The sequence below is a fragment of the Populus euphratica genome, unplaced genomic scaffold (genome assembly GCF_000495115.2).
Source record: "Populus euphratica unplaced genomic scaffold, PopEup_1.0 scaffold25.1, whole genome shotgun sequence".
In the NCBI taxonomy this organism is placed as follows: Eukaryota; Viridiplantae; Streptophyta; class Magnoliopsida; order Malpighiales; family Salicaceae; genus Populus; species Populus euphratica.
Window position 1 is genome coordinate 1,561,123 of NW_011499851.1, and position 17,619 is coordinate 1,578,741.

The 17,619-nt window shown below is 32.9% G+C and overlaps 1 protein-coding gene across 1 annotated transcript; it reads right to left on the reverse strand.

Moving 5' to 3' along the window:
• Positions 1 to 5,688: 5,688 nt before the first annotated feature.
• Positions 5,689 to 8,886, reverse strand: LOC105121494 (disease resistance protein RPM1-like). Its single transcript, XM_011020151.1, has one exon. It carries the CDS (start codon positions 8,801 to 8,803, stop codon positions 5,969 to 5,971), a length of 2,835 nt encoding a protein of 944 aa, XP_011018453.1. The 5' UTR covers positions 8,804 to 8,886; the 3' UTR covers positions 5,689 to 5,968.
• Between the last annotated feature and the right edge of the window lie 8,733 nt (positions 8,887 to 17,619).

Consider the following 17,619-nt stretch of genomic DNA (forward strand, 5'->3'; position numbering starts at 1 on the left):
GAGCTAACCACACTACCTGAAGGAAAGAAGGCTTTACAAAACAAGTGGGTTTATAGAGTAAAGACTGAGCATGAAGGAAGCAAACGGTGTAAGGCAAGACTTGTTGTAAAAGGGTTTCAACAAAGAAAGGGATTGACTACTCTGAGATATTTTCTCCAGTTGTAAAGCTCACAACAATCAGAGTTGTTCTGGGGATAATAGCTGTAGAAAATTTACATCTTGAATAAGTAGATGTAAAAACAACATTTCTTCATGGTGAATTAGAGGAAGACATTTACATGCAATAACCAGAGGGGTTTGTAATACAAGGTAAGGAGAACCAAGTTTGCAAGCTAAAGAAAAGTCTATATGGTTTGAAGCTAGCTTCAAGACAGGGGTACAAGAAGTTTGACAACTTTATGTGTAGTTCGAGATACACAAAATGTCAGGCTGATCATTGTTGCTATGTCAAATATTTTGGCAATTCCTATATCATTCTACTATTGTATGTGGATGATATGTTGATTGCAGGATCCAGTATGGAAGAGATTGACAAGTTGAAACAACAATTGTCAAAATAGTTTGAAATGAAGGATTTGGGAGCTGTTAAACAAATACTTAGCATGAGAATCATCAGAGATAAAGACAAAGACGTACTAAAGTTTTCACAGACAAAGTGTGTCAAGAAGGTTCTCAGCAGGTTTAGTATGGATAATGCTAAACTAGTAAGTACACCTCTGGGGAATCATTTCAAGCTCAGTAGAGACTAGTCACCAAAAACTGAGCTAGAATGTGGATACATGGATAAGATTCGACAATAATGTCCCACCATATGCAAGTGGGAATACCTAACCCCCACTTTGCACATGGTAGAGGACACAAATGGTGCCATAAATCATAACATGATTTATGCCCTTCCCTCCCATTTGTGTGTGTGTGTGTGTATGAAGAGCTGCGTGTGTGTGTGAAACCCAAAGAGAAACACAAAGAGAGAGCTAGAGAAGAGTTGAGTTGAGTAGAGAAGAATATATATATATGAAGAGCTGCGTGTGTGTGTGTGAAATAGAGAAACACAGAGAGAGAGCTAGAGAAGAGTTGAGTTGAGTAGAGAAGAATATATATATATGAAGAGCTGCCACAAAGAGAAACACAGAAAGAGAGCTAGAGAAGAGTTGAGTTGAGTAGAGAAGAATTTTCTCCTCCTCCTTGTTTTGTTGTTTGTAGTGTTTCTAAGCTTGATTAATACAAACTAGTAGTTTCGTGGAGTAGGCAAGTTGCCGAACCACGTAAATTGATGTGTATTTGAATACTTGAATGGCCTAACAATTGCTATATGTAAAACTACTTTATTACCGCAAAATAACAATGTTGGTTTTGAATGCAATATTCACTAATTTTTGAAGCCAAGATAATTCGCAACCTATCATGGCTCCATATTTGGCTTCTGCTAAGGATAAAGATATTGTTTTGGCCTCTTTGTCCATGAAATAAGATAAGATCCAAAAAAACAATAACTAGTGGTTGATCCACGATATGTCAGACAACCTATCCAATCTGAATCCTCTCAAAGATGAATCATTTTGAGAAGTAAAAGACAAACCCTATCCTGAATTACTTTTCAAATAATGCGACACATGCAAGGCAGCTTTTATGGGTGGCTTACTTGGTGCGTGCATGAATCTACTTAACACATGTGCATGTATAGAATAAGTGATATCCTGCCAGGTAATAGTTAAGTAAATTAGGTGTCTACCTCGTTGCCTATATTAGGATGGATCTTTAAACAATTCAACCTTATCTCAAGAGCTTTATGTTTTCTTCTATGGGAAAACTAACAAGTTTAACACTAAAAAATCCATCATCCTATAGAATTTTCAAGGTATATTTCTGTCATGAGATGAAAATACCTTTCCTTTACTCAGAGACTTTAATACCTAGAAAATACTTCGAAACACCCAAATATTTTATCCGTAAATGACTGTAGAAATCACTTAAGAGCGAATAAGTAATCTACTTCGGATTGAAAAAATTTAGCAGCTTTTATAGTTGTAGAGAACTTGGCAAAATATTGATGGGAAGCTTGTTTTAATCCATATAATATCTTGATGAGGTGATACACTGGATTCTTCACATATCATTGAAGACCAAGAGGTGGAGATATATAAATTTCTTCATGTATATCACCGTGAAGAAGAGCACTGTTGACATCAAGTTGGAGAAGGGACTAATTATGTGCAGCTTCCATAGCTAATAGGCACAGAATTGGAGTGCTTCAAGAAATCGAACTGGAATCATTATCCCTCTGATGTTCGAAGAGTATCAACGAACTATATATATTGTATGTCGACATGTATGTGATAGTTTTGATTGGCCAATTGAGTGGTTCCTGAAATCTAAATGGCTCTAAATCTATCTCTTAATGCATCATTTTGTTGTCTTCCATCCAAACTACAAGCAAAGGGGCGTAGAAGACGACTTTGAAATGATCAATGAAAATGAAGGTCAACTAAGCAGGGGAACACCCAAGTCTTTCTACAACCCCCCTTCTTTCAATAAAATTACAACATCAGTCATCGCCCGAGAAACCGGCTACTCCTGTACAATTCTCGACTTTAATGGCAGTTTCTTGGAAATAAGCTCCTTTTTTCTTTTTTCTTGGTTTTTGAGAAATCATCATTTGGCTGTAATGATAGTAGCAAAGTTGCAATGAGCAACGATTGTAAGAGATAGAATTGCAAATAGAATACCATGTACGTACCTTTTTATGAACTAGATGATGAAGGTGTCAAATGATTTGATTGAAACCCGGGTTTTAGATCATCTCTCATTACCAAGACATGTTTAAAAACTTTAATTAAAAAAATATACTTTGTAAGGAATAACATCTTCATGAAAAATAACATTATTATTATTATTATTATTAGTAGTATTAGTATTATTATGAGATCAACCTTTTTCTTTAGCGTTTACTCTCTTACAAAAATATTGTGCATTGAAGCATTGTTTTTTTTTTTTTAATTTGATCTTTAAATTTTTATTTTGCATGATTTAGGTATTTAAGCCCAAATTAACCCCTAATTGTATATTTTTCAAAGAGAGAGGGTTGTATTTAAAGACAGTTACTAAAGTAAAAAATACAGGTATTTATTATGGAAATTTATTTTCATCTCCCATCTTTTTAAGATATTAAGTTACTGATCCTTGTAATTTTCAAACATTCCATTTTGATTAAAAAATTTATTTTCATTATTTTTCAGTTTTTTTTATTGAAAAAGAGAGAGGGAGTCATCGGATTCCAATGTGGAGAGAAAAAGTTGTCGTTGATTACTATTTTGGTCACTAAAATAATCATTCTTTATATCATATGGTTCTATATGAAGAAGGGATTACGATTAAGTATTTTTTTACCTTGAAAATACTTTAAAAAAAATATGAACTTAAAAAGATTTTTGGGTTTTAGGTTGATTGAGGGTTTTGGACTAGGTTTTTGTGTTTTTAGAGGCTATGGATTAGTTTAATATGGTTCCAGGGTATTTTCTAGGTGATTTGGATAAAAAATAGATTGAAAATAAGTTTTTTAGGTGAAAAAAAGCATTATTTTTTTTTTTTGGAAAATGTTTGGGGCGGACAACAAGTCCTCGGTGCTATTAAACTTAAAAAAATAGCAGGCCGTAGCTTTATGGGCATAGCATTGGGCTGACCTAATTCTTTTCTTTAAAAAATGATTTTTTTAATTGATGCTTAATTTTATATGAATTTTTAAAAACAAGTTTTTGGTATATAATTTAATTAATACCCCTTCTTTGCAATATTTTTCCCACTTATATAGCTTTTTTTTGGATTGTGATTTTTTTTTTTATGATAGAGAGCCTGTTTAAGTTTTAAAGAGGTTGGTATAATTCATTTGTAAGTTTTTTTTTAAAAAAATTATATAGATTGAATTTGTTTTCTTTTTAAATAATTGATTTTCTTATAAGATTTTTAATATGTGCGACTTTATATAATTTATTTTATTTTATTCATGTAATTTGAAAAGTTAACAGGGATTGAAATATTTTTTAATTTTTTTCTAATTTTATTGTTCGACATTGTGTTTTAGTTTGTTTTGTTACCTCATATTTTTATTATATTATTAAATTAATCAAGATTTAACCCAATTATCAAGTTTCTTTTACATCTTTAAGTATAAATCTTTATATATAAAGAAGTAAAAAAAAAGAAAGTAATACTATATCTAGGGTCCTTTACAAAAAAAATTTAACTTAATACTTTGCTGAATTGTATGTAATTTTATCCTTTTTAGATTATAATTATACTTGTGGTGAGTAGAAATAAAAAATAATATGGACATGAATACAAATTTTATGAATGTTTTGTTTAAAGAAATGTTTTTAATATTAGTAGCGATTTTAACAATAACAAGTAAACATACAATAAATTATAATCTAAAATTATTTTAATTTTTTATTACTTATATTTAGTAATACAGTTGAAAGTTCTTGAAAAAGAATAGGGGTTATTTTTTTTCTTCATATTATTAGTACAAAGGAAAAGGTTAAATATTTTTTTTAAAAGAGTCAAGGATAATGCAAGACAATGACCGAAAATTCCACATAAAATCAAGAAACTAAGTGTCCAATTCAATAATTTTATGTAATTTTATTATTTTAAAATTTTAATTATTAGACTCAATTGACTAGTTTTATGCATTTTTATAGTTTTGTAGTAAAAATAAAGTTTTAAGAAGGTACTATATAGATCAGAGGTGATTTTAGAAGCTTATTTTATATTATTTAAGGTTTCATGTCATGCATAAATAGGCATAAAATAGAAAAATGGATTAACCTATTTCTTAGAAATAATATTATTGTTTTAGTCTCTTTCTTAAGTAGAGATAAGTTGAATACAATTACTAATAATTAGCTTTTTACAAAAAATAAAAGTTAATACAAGCACTAATAATTATTTTTATATGAAAAAGGTGTTAAAATTTCTCATTAGGTTAATAAGATTTCAAAAGTATTTTAGTTAAATCAGTAATTAGCTACGTATTAGTGGATATTGCTAATCAAAATGAATTATTACTGGCCATATTATTATTATGTACTTCTATGAAGTATTTTTTTTATTATTATTGATATTATCTAAGGCATTATTGACCATGTATGTACTGAAACACATAATACTCAGGTTATGATGGTGTATAAGATTTCATGAAATTATTCATGCGTGTGATCTCCAGATTCTGTGTGAGCAAAGCAAGTTTATAGAGGTTCCTGTTTTACTTTTTGACATGTTAAAAACTGTTCCTTCCTCTTCGTCTCTGCCTCTCCCCCCCTCGTTTTACCTTGATGTCTGTCATCTTGCTTGTTTACGGGTAGTTTTTCTTTGTTGCATCAACATAGTGATCAGAAACGCTTGATCACTGACCGGAGAGTCGACGTATTCCAATCCTCTTGATCTCCAGTTACGAGTTTTTCAAATTGAAGGTAAGTCGCATGATGCTGGCCTGCGTTACTCCCATCTCCTTTGACGGTGGACTGGAGACCGCCTGGTTCTAGCCATATCATAGTGAACTTGATGACTTCTTGGGCCGAGAGGTTTACAAAGCGAGCCGATCATGGATTCAAGAAATTGCTCTCTCCGACGAATTGGAAACTTTGAAACGAGTTTCAGAAAGGTTGGTGATGCATACTAGGCAGAGCAGGCAACAGGCAAACAGGGGATATATATTCAAATTATCAGTTTGATATTGAAGAAACTATGTACAGACCAGAGACTGTATATCAGCGTCTTCCCTTTATGAATATTTCAAAGGCACAGGCTTTTTGATAACACCCTGCCCAAATACTATACACATCACTACCTGAACCACTCGGTAGTTCTAGATGTTCTACGCTGAAGCTATACAATTATCTACAGACAACTAGTAAGAATATTTACAAATCCTTCAACTACAGGCCCTAAAAATCAACCTGTAGCAGAAATATCATTTCCAGCGAGTATGAAGTTCCTGGCTCCTTATGACGGGACTTGGCCGGGAAGAGTCGTTGAAACTTTCCAGAGAATAGACCTCCCATCCCCCATCTCTCCAGTAGGTTGAGTATACTTCTGGGATGTGCGCGACTCTCCAATAATCTCCCCCTTGTTCATCTGAAAGAAGTGTCTTGATTAGTTCTTGAGGCATGTCGAAAAACTCTAGCACTTTCAGCTTTGTTAGATGCTCAATGCCTAATGGTGCCTTCTCCAGCAATTTACAGCGCTGAATGCTCAACTTTTCCACCCGAGGCAGCGCACCCACCTCTACTTCCACGCATCTTAGCTCGTCAAATTTATCAATACCTAAAAGCTTGAGTTTCTTAAACCCTCCCACCTTGAAACACAAGGTATCTCCTTCATAAACTTGAAGTAATTCAAGATGCACAAGATTGGGAAGAACCTGAAGAGATTCCAGGGGATCACCCTTTAAGCGGCTCCATTTCAAATGAACTCTGACAAGGCTTTCTAGATTAGGTATCCAGTGTGGCAGTGTCACTAAGCGTCCTGTCAAGTACAACCGCTGAAGTAGCGGAGGAGGAGAGAAAAGGTGCTCAAGATCAAGAATCTCATCCTCTTCCACTGAAAGTAGAGACAAGGCGCGAAGGTTTCTAAGATTCTCGATAGATGAACATAAAGACTTACCATCTTCCCTTCTCAACTTTACAACACCTAACCTTCTCAGTTTAGTTAGCTTCCCAAGTTCAATCATTATATTACCATTGCCGTGGTTTGCCTCAACAAAACATAGTTTTTGTAGGGATTGCAGTTGTCCTATTTTCTCAAGAGCCTTGAAACCATTCTTCGAGTGGAAGTGTGCGTAAGACTCAAATTTATAGCGATAAACCAGGAGATGACGAAGTCGTTGTAGCTTCAAGATCTCATCGGGCAATTCAGTGACATACGTGTGTTTCAGATCCAAGGTCTCTAGGTGTTGGAGTTTCCCTATATAGGATGGGACTCTACTTACCTTAGTTTCCTTCAAACTTAGATACCTAAGGTAATACAGGTTGATAACTTGAACTGGAAACATTTTTATTGGAGCACCTTGCAAATCCAGCACATGAAGCAGCCTAAAACCATTAGGAAACAAGGTTCGTAGGGGCGACTTCTCTACCATCCCAAACATGAACAAAGAACGCAACTGAGAGACGCACCTGTTCAGTTGTACGTTTCGCACTGTGTAGTGTATTGATAGACGCCGAATTTTGTCTGGCCACATTGCATTTTGATCCTTGGCTATAACTGCAAAGTTCTGGTCTCTTGACTTTGAAATGATAATCTCTCGCAGGAGGTCATGGGGGCGACATGTTTTGACCCTTCCGTCACTGGCTGTCTCCGCCACTTGCAACAGGCTTCTGTTTAGGAGTTCATTGAAATAGTCCTCTGCTACATCTTCTAACTCCTTTCCATATTTTGCTTCCACAAATCCTTCCGCAACCCATAGACGAATAAGTTTCATGTGTTCAATTAGATGATCCTCTGGAAAGATGCTCACATACAAGAAACAAGACTTTAGATAGTACGGCAGATCATTGAAACTGAGAGAAAGCACCTTTTTCAAATTGAGAAGCTTATTATTGTCCTCAATTTCAGCACCAAGACTACGTCGGACCATTTCCCATTCATCTATCCTTCGCTTGTCCTTTGCAGCAAGAACGCCACTGATTGCCACAATTGCAAGTGGAAGCCCCTCGCATTTTCTCAAGATATTATTACAAATATCCTCCAAATGATGAGGACATGAATTCCCCCGGAATGTCTTCCTGCAGAAAAGAGTCCACGACTCTTCTGGAAGCAAGGGCTCCAAGTTATAGACCTTGCCTTCTGATTCTATGCGAGAGGTGAAGGCTAGATCAGCATTGCGTGTAGTGAGCATGACCCGGCTGCCGCAGTTGTTGGTTGGCAAGGCATACTTGACAGCATCCCACTCATTCACGTGCCATACATCATCCAGGACTATTAGGTACCTTCTTTTCTGCAGGACCTCTTTGATTATTGATTTTAGCTGACTGCTGTTCTGGCTCTCTAAATTTTTGGGGACTGGCTTCCTCTCTGCAGCAAAGAGTTGTTGAACAATGTCTTTAAGTAGTTCTTCCATCTTGTAAGATCGAGACACTGTAATCCAGGCATGGACACTAAAATGTTTCTTCACTTCTGCATCATCATAGACTTGCTTTGCCAAGGTGGTTTTCCCCAGCCCTCCCATCCCAGTAAGGGAAACTACTTCACGTCCTGAACGACCATCCACAAGCCAACCAACAAGCTTGCTTTTGCGCTCCTCGATTCCCACTAGATCAGTCATGTCTAGAAGAAGGGCATCTTCTCTTCCGTCCTGCCAGCCCGTGCTAGTGGAACTCGAACCATGTTCAGCTACGCAGAACTTTTGACGGAGTCTGCGATGGCCATCCGAGATATTTCTGATTCTTGAGTTGATGGCTTTTATTTGCGAAGCAATTCGATAGCGAGCCTTCATATTTTTTATGCAGCATGAAAACTTATGGATCAAACCATAGAGTCCACTGGCATGATCATGTGCCAGGAGAATTGTGAACTCATCCAGAATATCTTCAGTTTCATGAGCAACGTCCCTTATTTGCTTAACCCACACCTTGACTTCCTCATCGCTCTCTTCTAATGTATCTGCAACGCGCAGGAAGGCTCTTATCCGCTCCAACTCTCCTCTTACATATACAATTTCTTCCCGCCCACCTCTTAACAACTGCAGCTCATTTTCGAAAAGAGGTGCAAGCTTGTCAAGTAGAAAGGTCACTGCAATCTCCGCCATTTCTATCTCAACTTTCTTGAATCATTTTTTTTTTCCCATCTGCAGGAGTTCCTCTATGTTGAGGAGGACTCATTATAACTAAGTTCTTGGTCTTTGTCGTGCTGTTTATTAATGGTATGCAAATTACGTCATTGCTGATGCTTATCTCAACGAATCCTAATCAAGTTGGGCAGTCAAATATCCTTCTGTGGGGTAAGGCTCTCCGCCAACGTTGTCCTTTACTCCTCTATCCTTCTCGAATTACATGCACATAAAACAAACTGTGCGATATGGTATTTAAGATTATTAAAAATAAATATGAAACTGATTGATAAGATTATTTATTTATTTCGTAAATTCAATGAATTATGGAAATTAATTCTACTTAATCTTGGATTAATTTTGCTTGATTGAATTAGATTTATTGATTTTACAAATTTAATGAATTATCAATAATTAATTAGCATGGATAGAGGGATTTCATTCTTAGTAAAAATACAAGAAGAAAAGCAGGAAACTCTTGAATGAAATTATCAATAATTAATTAATTTAGTTTGCAAGCTTTGAATGAAAATGTATTTGTTGTTGAAACGCGCTATTGACAGGTATCTTCGACACCGACATTTTTTTGTTTTTTATCTGAGAATATTCTACGATTATATATATTCTTTATATATTTGTAGCTGTCTTTTGTTTCATATTTACATATTATCTTACAAATATATAATTGATTTTTATTAGCCACGGATATTTGAAGGACATGTACATGCATGTTAAGCAACTAGAGACGGGACACTTAGACTTTTGTCCATATCCTTCCCTTTATCATATGTCTGTGTAATCAGGAAGGAAGAAAAACAAAAGGCTGAGTCAGCTAAGATAAATAAAATGCTAGGAAATGTTCAAGCAATGTATAGTTATATTCAACAGATTACAGCATCTTGACTAGGCGTACTTTCATGCTCTTCAAGGGTGATTTTCTTCCTCTTTTTCATTTTGGAAACAGCCTTTCATGTGTTTGCTGAAACAATTTGCTGAGAGGATCATTAAGCCAATATTAATTGTTACTTAAATTAATGAAGTAACAGATTACGTGCCAGTTTGGAAGAGTGATAGAAATTATTTTTTAAAATACATACGATTCAACTGCAGTCTGTAGTCTACAACAGACAGGGACACCATCTCTACTATTAAAAGAAGTAATTGAAAACCCAGGTCTTAGAACACTCACAACGCAGTCTGCACTAAGGTCAAATACATTGCGATTGGAATAAAGACGAAGAATGCATTGAAAACCATTGCAATCATATTAGTAACTTGCATCAATTGAGTGTTCTACAGGGCACTGAAATTGCCAGGATAGTTCTTGTCTGTTTCCGTGCTTCTACACAATTGTGCTTGTGATGGCTGAAGTCAACAGTTGTGACATAAACATATGCAATCAAGTTTATCCCAACGTATCCCACTCATCCCAGCGTCATCTTTGGTTTAACCGTCCAAACTCTTTATAAACCTCTTTGCAAGCAACCGCCCTCTTCGTTGAAAAAGCCAGTGCTGCCTGCCTTCATCTTCAACGTTTCGGATGCTTTAATAGCTGCATAAAGCTATTATTGGTCATTTTCATTGCATTTATGGCCTTGGAAATCTGCCTGCTGTATCCGAATCTGATCGCTCTTGTAACTTCATCAATATATCTACTAATAATTCATACATTGATATGTCTCTGTTGCGCCTAGTAAATTGCAAAGAGATTTCCCATGCGTGGATTTCTTGCCTGAGACCCCCGTTAGGAAAGGCTTAATCTCGTTGCGTGAAAGATGGCTCAAGAATACTTTATCGGTAGAACCAAAATGAAGATTATAACATTGAGTAGAAAATCGAGCAACCGAGAACTGTACTTCTTTATTTATTGCTGATATATTGACCGACAGAAAGAAAAGTAGCTTAATTTATATGCTGAAAATTATCTATTACAGCGACCGGAATTTTGGGTTCATAACCGGCGATTCAAGAAAAATGTCAAAATAACATTTTATTTAAAAATATTGAATCAAAACTAAAATAAAAGCATCGCAAAATAAATAAAACATACTAACTAAAACTGAAGAAGCAGGAATACTCAACAAAGTCCAACTACTATCAGAAATTAAAAACTTGAAATAATATTAAGAATGAGGGATTAATTCAATTAACTTAGTGAAAAAATAATATTTAATATATATTATAGATATTAATGATAATGATACTAATAGTTTGTAAGATGATTTATCTTGATATACATATACATATTATTATAAAGTAGTGAAAAACATGTCAGAGATTAAATGACAATCGAATGTAACCACTGTGAGATTATCAATTGCCACAGGCTGATGCATCTCTTACCAGTTAGGTATACAGAATATCATATGCACGTGAGCTAACTACTTTCCATTAGCATGGAGTTACTGATAAGTCCTATATCAAGACATAATATATATTCACATAATCATCAAATAAACGTATATCATATCAAATATAATTTAGTTTGACAAATTATAAGTGCAAATTCAAGAATAAATAAGTACTCGAAAATAAAGCAATATATATAAATATTCAAGAAATTACTGATTGTATTCATCGTATAATCAACATACATATTTATTTATATTATATGCATATTAAAGACTATCCCACTCACCCGGAAAATATAGAACTAAAGGGAATATCAAATGAAAAACCTGAAAAACTTATTGAGGATTGTTAGGAGAACCTACAATAAATATACAAAATATATTCAAAAGCAACTCAAAACAACACAAATAAAAGCTTCAAATGCATAAAAGAAAACCAGGATTAGAGACTAAAACGACAAATATCCAAATCAGGGACCAAATTTACCAAAAATGGACCAAACTGTAAATACATATCCATATTGAAATTTCACCTTTAAACCATCCTCAATTCTGTTTAGAACGAACCAAGAACCGAACTGTAATTTTTATACAGTTTAGGGACTAAAATGTAAATTCCTAAAATTAAGGGATGAAATTGAAAATATTCCATTATCAAACAGAGATTCATCATCATTAACCTATAATAACACTATCCAGAATCTCAAAATACATTTAGAGATCAAATTATCTCAAAATAAAATTTGATCATCTTCAACCTCAAGACTATTCTGTCCAGATTTTCCAGCAATGTTAAAAATAAATTTCTTACCCCATAAAAATTAATTTAAATAAATCAACTCACAAATCTTTATTTCTTACAATATACTAATTAATCACTTAACATTAAACCCTTACTAATCATAAATCAATCTTAACAACTTAAATTTCTAATCCTTATAAACCCTATTCTCTCTCTCTCTCTCTCTCTCTCTTTAATTCTTCCATAAACAAATCATAATAAAAAATAACATGAGAGAGAATCACTTACTTGTTATTTCTATTTTTTTAATCCAAAACACGTGATCATAAACTGAAATTCTTGATTTGATGAGAAGAAGGTCATGATGGCCATAAGACTTAGAACAGAGAACAATAATTCTCTTACAACTTTTTTTTATATACCTAAGTTAACTTAGATTGTGTTTGGGCTAACTTCAGCTTGGATTTAGACCAAAAGTTTGGGGCTTACATCTATCCCTCTTGTCATAACCAATTTTTAGGCCCCTGCATGAAAAATTAAAAAATTAAAAAAAATATTATCAAAAACAATAAACAGTGAACAAAGAATGTCAACGCATCCTAAAAAAAGTTAAAAACATATGTTTATAGACTAATTAAATTTTATTGAGTAAGAAAAGCCCTGTTGACAAAAAAAATTTAATTTGGTAAGAAAAGCCCAAAATCATATGTTTATAGACTAATTAAATTTTATTGAGTAAGAAAAGCCCTGTTGACAAAAAAATTTAATTTGAGTAAGAAAAGCCCAAAATCATATGTTTATAGACTAATTAAATTTTATTGAGGATTTAATTGAATTTATAGAGAGTTTGATTCAAGAAAAATTGATTTTAGAGTCAATTTCGGCTTTAATTGAAAGAAATTAAATTTTGGGGTCAAATTACAATTTTTAAAAGTTAATTTGGTCAAATCAGGGGCTTAATTGCATAAATATTTAAGTTTGATGGCCAATTACGAACTTAATTGAAGAAATCCATAACCTAAGACTAAAATGGAAAAGATGTGTAAGTAGAGGGGCTAGAATTAAAACCAGTCAGGGGCCAAATTGAAAAAATTCAAAGTTTATTGCTCAATTGAGGGTCATATTTCATAATTACAAGACCAAGAACCAAAGTAAAAAAGACAACCAACTTCAGGGCAACTGTTGGATTTTTGGCAGAGATGCAATTGCGTTGATTTTAAAATTAAAATTGCAAATTAGGACTTAATTGAAAAAATTACAAATTAAGGACCAATATGAAAATTAACACATTTTGATGTCTTTTTCTTTTAAATAAAACGACGCATTTTAACCAAAACAGTGTCGTTTCATTCACTATTCACTTAAAAAAAAGAAAAGAAGATTGAAACGATGCTATTTTGAACGACACCATCATCTTCTTCCCTGGACGTGCGAAACATGGGAGGAAGTGATTTTTATTCCTTTCTCTGTCACTGCCCTCAATCCTTCTAGCCGACACCTTTAAAAAGACATCGACGCCGCTTTCCACGTGTTGGACGAACGGTGGACATGCAATAGCATAGTGGACGCCCCAGCCACGTCCCCTTTGTTTTTGCCTATAAAAACATGGGGGGTAGAAAAAAAAAGGCACCTCGAGACGAAGAGAAAAGGAAGGAAGGAGACCGAACCCGAGAGAAAGAAGAGAAGAGAAGAGAGAGAGCAAAATAGAGGGAAAAAACTAAAAAAAAAAGAAGAAGAAGAAGAAGCAAAAACAGTGAACAATAAAGGAGAGAGAGAAGAAAAAAAAGAGCCACCACACCCACCTTGCCTCAGCCACCATTACCAGCACCGTTTCCATCGCCACATTCGCTAAAAGCACTGTGAGCCACCGCAGGTCAACCTTCTTCCCTCTCCTTCTCTACCTTCGTTTACTACTTCTTCTCTTTTCTCTTCATTGTTCACGTTATATGTGAACAGTGGAGAGGCCCACTGTTTACGCTGGATGGGTTGAGCCCAACCCCTGCAGTTGGGCTAGGTTCAGCCCAGTCCATATATTTGGGTCAGGTCCAGTCCATTTAAAAAAAAAAAAAAGTTTATATTTTTTATATTTTAAATTTCTTCATTTTTTATTTATGCCTTTTTTTTTGTTGATATCAATCTGTATTTTAAACCAAAAAATACAAATCCGGTATTAAAATACCTGGTTTTCGTCAAAACTTCCAAAAAAAAAATTAAATAACAAAAAATATATTTTTGTGCATACGGCTAAGTGCCTGAAAGCTAAAAAATCATATTGTATTTTTCATATACCAAAAAACAATGTTTTAGCATGCATTTTGGCTTTAAATACCAAAGAGAACATTGACTAAAATTTCAAAAACAACAAAACTTTTATTTTTTATCTCTTAGTATCCGAGATATGACATTACACGTAATGCGTATTTTAGATATTTATTTCTTTTTTCAGACAATAGAACGATTATGTTTTATCGTATTAAGATAAGAACCTCCTTATTGAAAAGGGCTCGTCTTAAACCTTAGACAGACCAACAAGTAAAAAACCACAAAACAAGACTTTAGATTTTATCAGAAAAAACAATATATCTTACCTTATGTAAGGTGTATTTGGGGTGTTAATACCTTTTCTTTACTCAAACAGTCTTCATACCCGATTTTAGAGACCAGTCAGGGTTCCTAGTGACCAGAATACTAGGTGGCGACTCCCATTCAAATTTTCTACTGATAAGAAACACAAGAATTCATTGTCTTTTCATATTTTACTGGAAATACACCACACCATTGCCATCTTTTCCAAGAGGGTGGACGATCGTCGCGACGCCGCACACGTGCAACACCTCTCATTAATCAACACTCCTATACTGCTCTACGATCTTGTTTCAGGTGTTAAAAAGGAAAGCAAATTAGGGAAAGCAAGGAAAAAATATATTTTTCAAGGCTATTAATTTTGTTTTGTTTTGATTTGGATGACAAATATATCTCATATCATTTAAAAAAATAAAAAAAATCTAGAACAAATTTCATCTTACTTTGAATATCAATCCATTCTTAATTTTTTTGGTTAAGATTCAATCAAAATGTTCTAGTTTTATTTTACTAGTTTTGTTTCTTGAATAGTGTGTTTTCTTCTTCTTCTTTTTTTAAATATATTTTTCTTGTTTAATTTCATCATTTAACATTTGTTTTGTTATAAATTAGATTTCATAATTTATTATGATTTTTTTTTGTGGTTATCTCGGTTTCATGACCCATGTTATGAGTTTGATGAGTTAACCTAGTTATCTCGAGTTTTTTTTTTGTCTCTTTTAATTAATATATTTTCTAGTTTCATCATTCAATATTTAATTGCTTATGAATTACACTTTGTCATTTGTTTTGGTTCATTCTTTATGAAGTTATCTTAGTCTCATGACCTGGATTATGGATTTTGCACGAGTTAACATGGGTAAATTTAGATCATTTTATTGTGTTTTTTTTTATATTAAAATTTTCCAATTCCATCATTAAATAATAAAGTTATTGAGAATTGAACTTTATAATTTATTTTAATTTACTTTATTTAGAGTTATTATGATTTCATGACTCGAGTAGCAGATTTGGAATGCTGAGAATTGAACTTTATAATTTATTTCAATTTACTTTATTTAGAGTTATTATGGTTTCATGACTCGAGTAGCAGATTTGGAATGTTATTTGAAGTGGATTCAATATGTTATTTTTTTAATATATTTTTTAAAAAAAACTTAAAATTTCTTAGTCAAATTATGTGTAAGACTCAAACTTTTAGCCCAAACCTAAGCTCAAGTCAGCCCGAACACAACCTAAATTAATCTAGGTATTTAAGAAAGAGTTAGAAAATAATTTCTTTCCTCTTTTCTAATTCTTGTAGCTACCGTGACCGTTCCCTCCTCAAACTAAATATTTTAATTTTTAATTTTGAGTTTTTTGGTTTAAGAAAGGTGGAAGTAGCAAGTAAGTGATTTTCTCATATTACTTTTAATTATGATTTGTTTATGGAAGGATTAAAAGAGAGAGAGAGAGAGAAATTAATGTTTATAAGGATTTAAAGTTTATATTGTTACGAATGATTTATGATTATTAAGGGTTTAACGTTAGGTGATTAATTAAAATGTTGTTAAAAATAAGGATTTGTGAATTGAAATGTTGTTAGAAATAAGGATTTGTGAATTGATATGTTTAAATTAATTTTTATTGGTTAAGAAATTTATTTTTTACCTTACTGTAAAATCTTGACAGAATGGTCTTGACGTTAGAGATGACCAAATTTTATTTTGGTCCTTGAGTTATAAAAATTTCAGTTGAGTCCCTAAACTTTGAACAAATTACAATTTGACCCCTAAATGTATTTTGAGATTCTAGATAGTGTTATTATGAGGTTAAGGATGATGAATCTCATTTTGGTAATTGATTTAAAATATTTTTGGTTTGGTCCCTCAATTTTAGGATTTTACATTTTAGTCCCTAAACTTTATGAAAATTGTTGTTCGGTCCTTGTTTGTTATAGACAGAATTTAGGATGGTTTATGGGTGAAAAATCATTATGGTTATGTATTTATAGTTTGGTCCTTCAATTTTGGTAAAATTAAATTTGGGTTCCTGTTTTGGAAAATTATCATTTTGGTCCATAAACTTGGTAGACTAAACCTGGCTTTATTTCATGCATTGAGATCTTTTGTTTGATTTTTTTTAGTATATTTCATGTATTATTGTAAATTCTCCTAATGATCCTTAATAGAATTTTCGGTCTTTCATCTGACATTCCTTTTAGTTCTATATTTTTCGAGTGAGTGAGATAATTTTTAATATGCATATATTATAAATAAATATGTATATTGATTATATGATGAGTACAATTAATTAATTTCTTGAATATTTATATATGTTGCTTTATTTTCCGAGTACTCATTTAGTCTTGAATTTACACTCGCAATCTGTTGAACTAAATTCTATTTTATATGATATACATTTTTTTTATGATTCTATGAATATCTATTATGCCTTGATATATGACTTGTCAGTAACCCCATGCTAACGGAGAGTAGTTAGCCTATATACACATAGTATTCTGTATATCTAGCTGGTAAGATAAACATCAGCCTGTGGTGACTAGTCATCCCATAGTGGTCACCTTTGAGGTCATACCAATCTTTGAGTGTCATTTGATCTCTGACATGTATTCCACTACTTTATGATAATATGTTTAGTATGTATATGTATATGTATATCAAGATAAATTGTCTAGCAAATATCTAAAATATTTAAAATGTACATTAAATGTTGTCATCTGGTTACCTTTGGGTGTTATCTGATCTCTAACATTTATTTCACTACTTTACAATAATATGTTTAGTATGTATATGTATATGTATATGTATATCAAGATAAATCATCTTGCAAATATCTAAAATATTTAAAATGTATATTGAATGTTGTCATCTGGTCACTGACATGTATTCCACTACTTTATGATAATATGTTTAGTATGTATATGTATATGTATATCAAGATAAATTGTCTTGCAAATATCTAAAATTTATATTAAATATTATTCCTTCACTGAGTTGGTTAACCTCACCCTTCATTCTTAATATTATTTTTGGTTCTTAGTTTTTTTATAGCAGGTGGACTGGGCTAAGTATTTGCTTCTTCAGTTTTGGTCGGTATTTCTTGTTTATTTTACGAGG

Excerpts from the sequence above, each read along its gene's own strand:
- LOC105121494 (XM_011020151.1), bottom strand. The coding sequence starts at position 8,803 with ATGGCGGAGATTGCAGTGACCTTTCTACTTGACAAGCTTGCACCTCTT.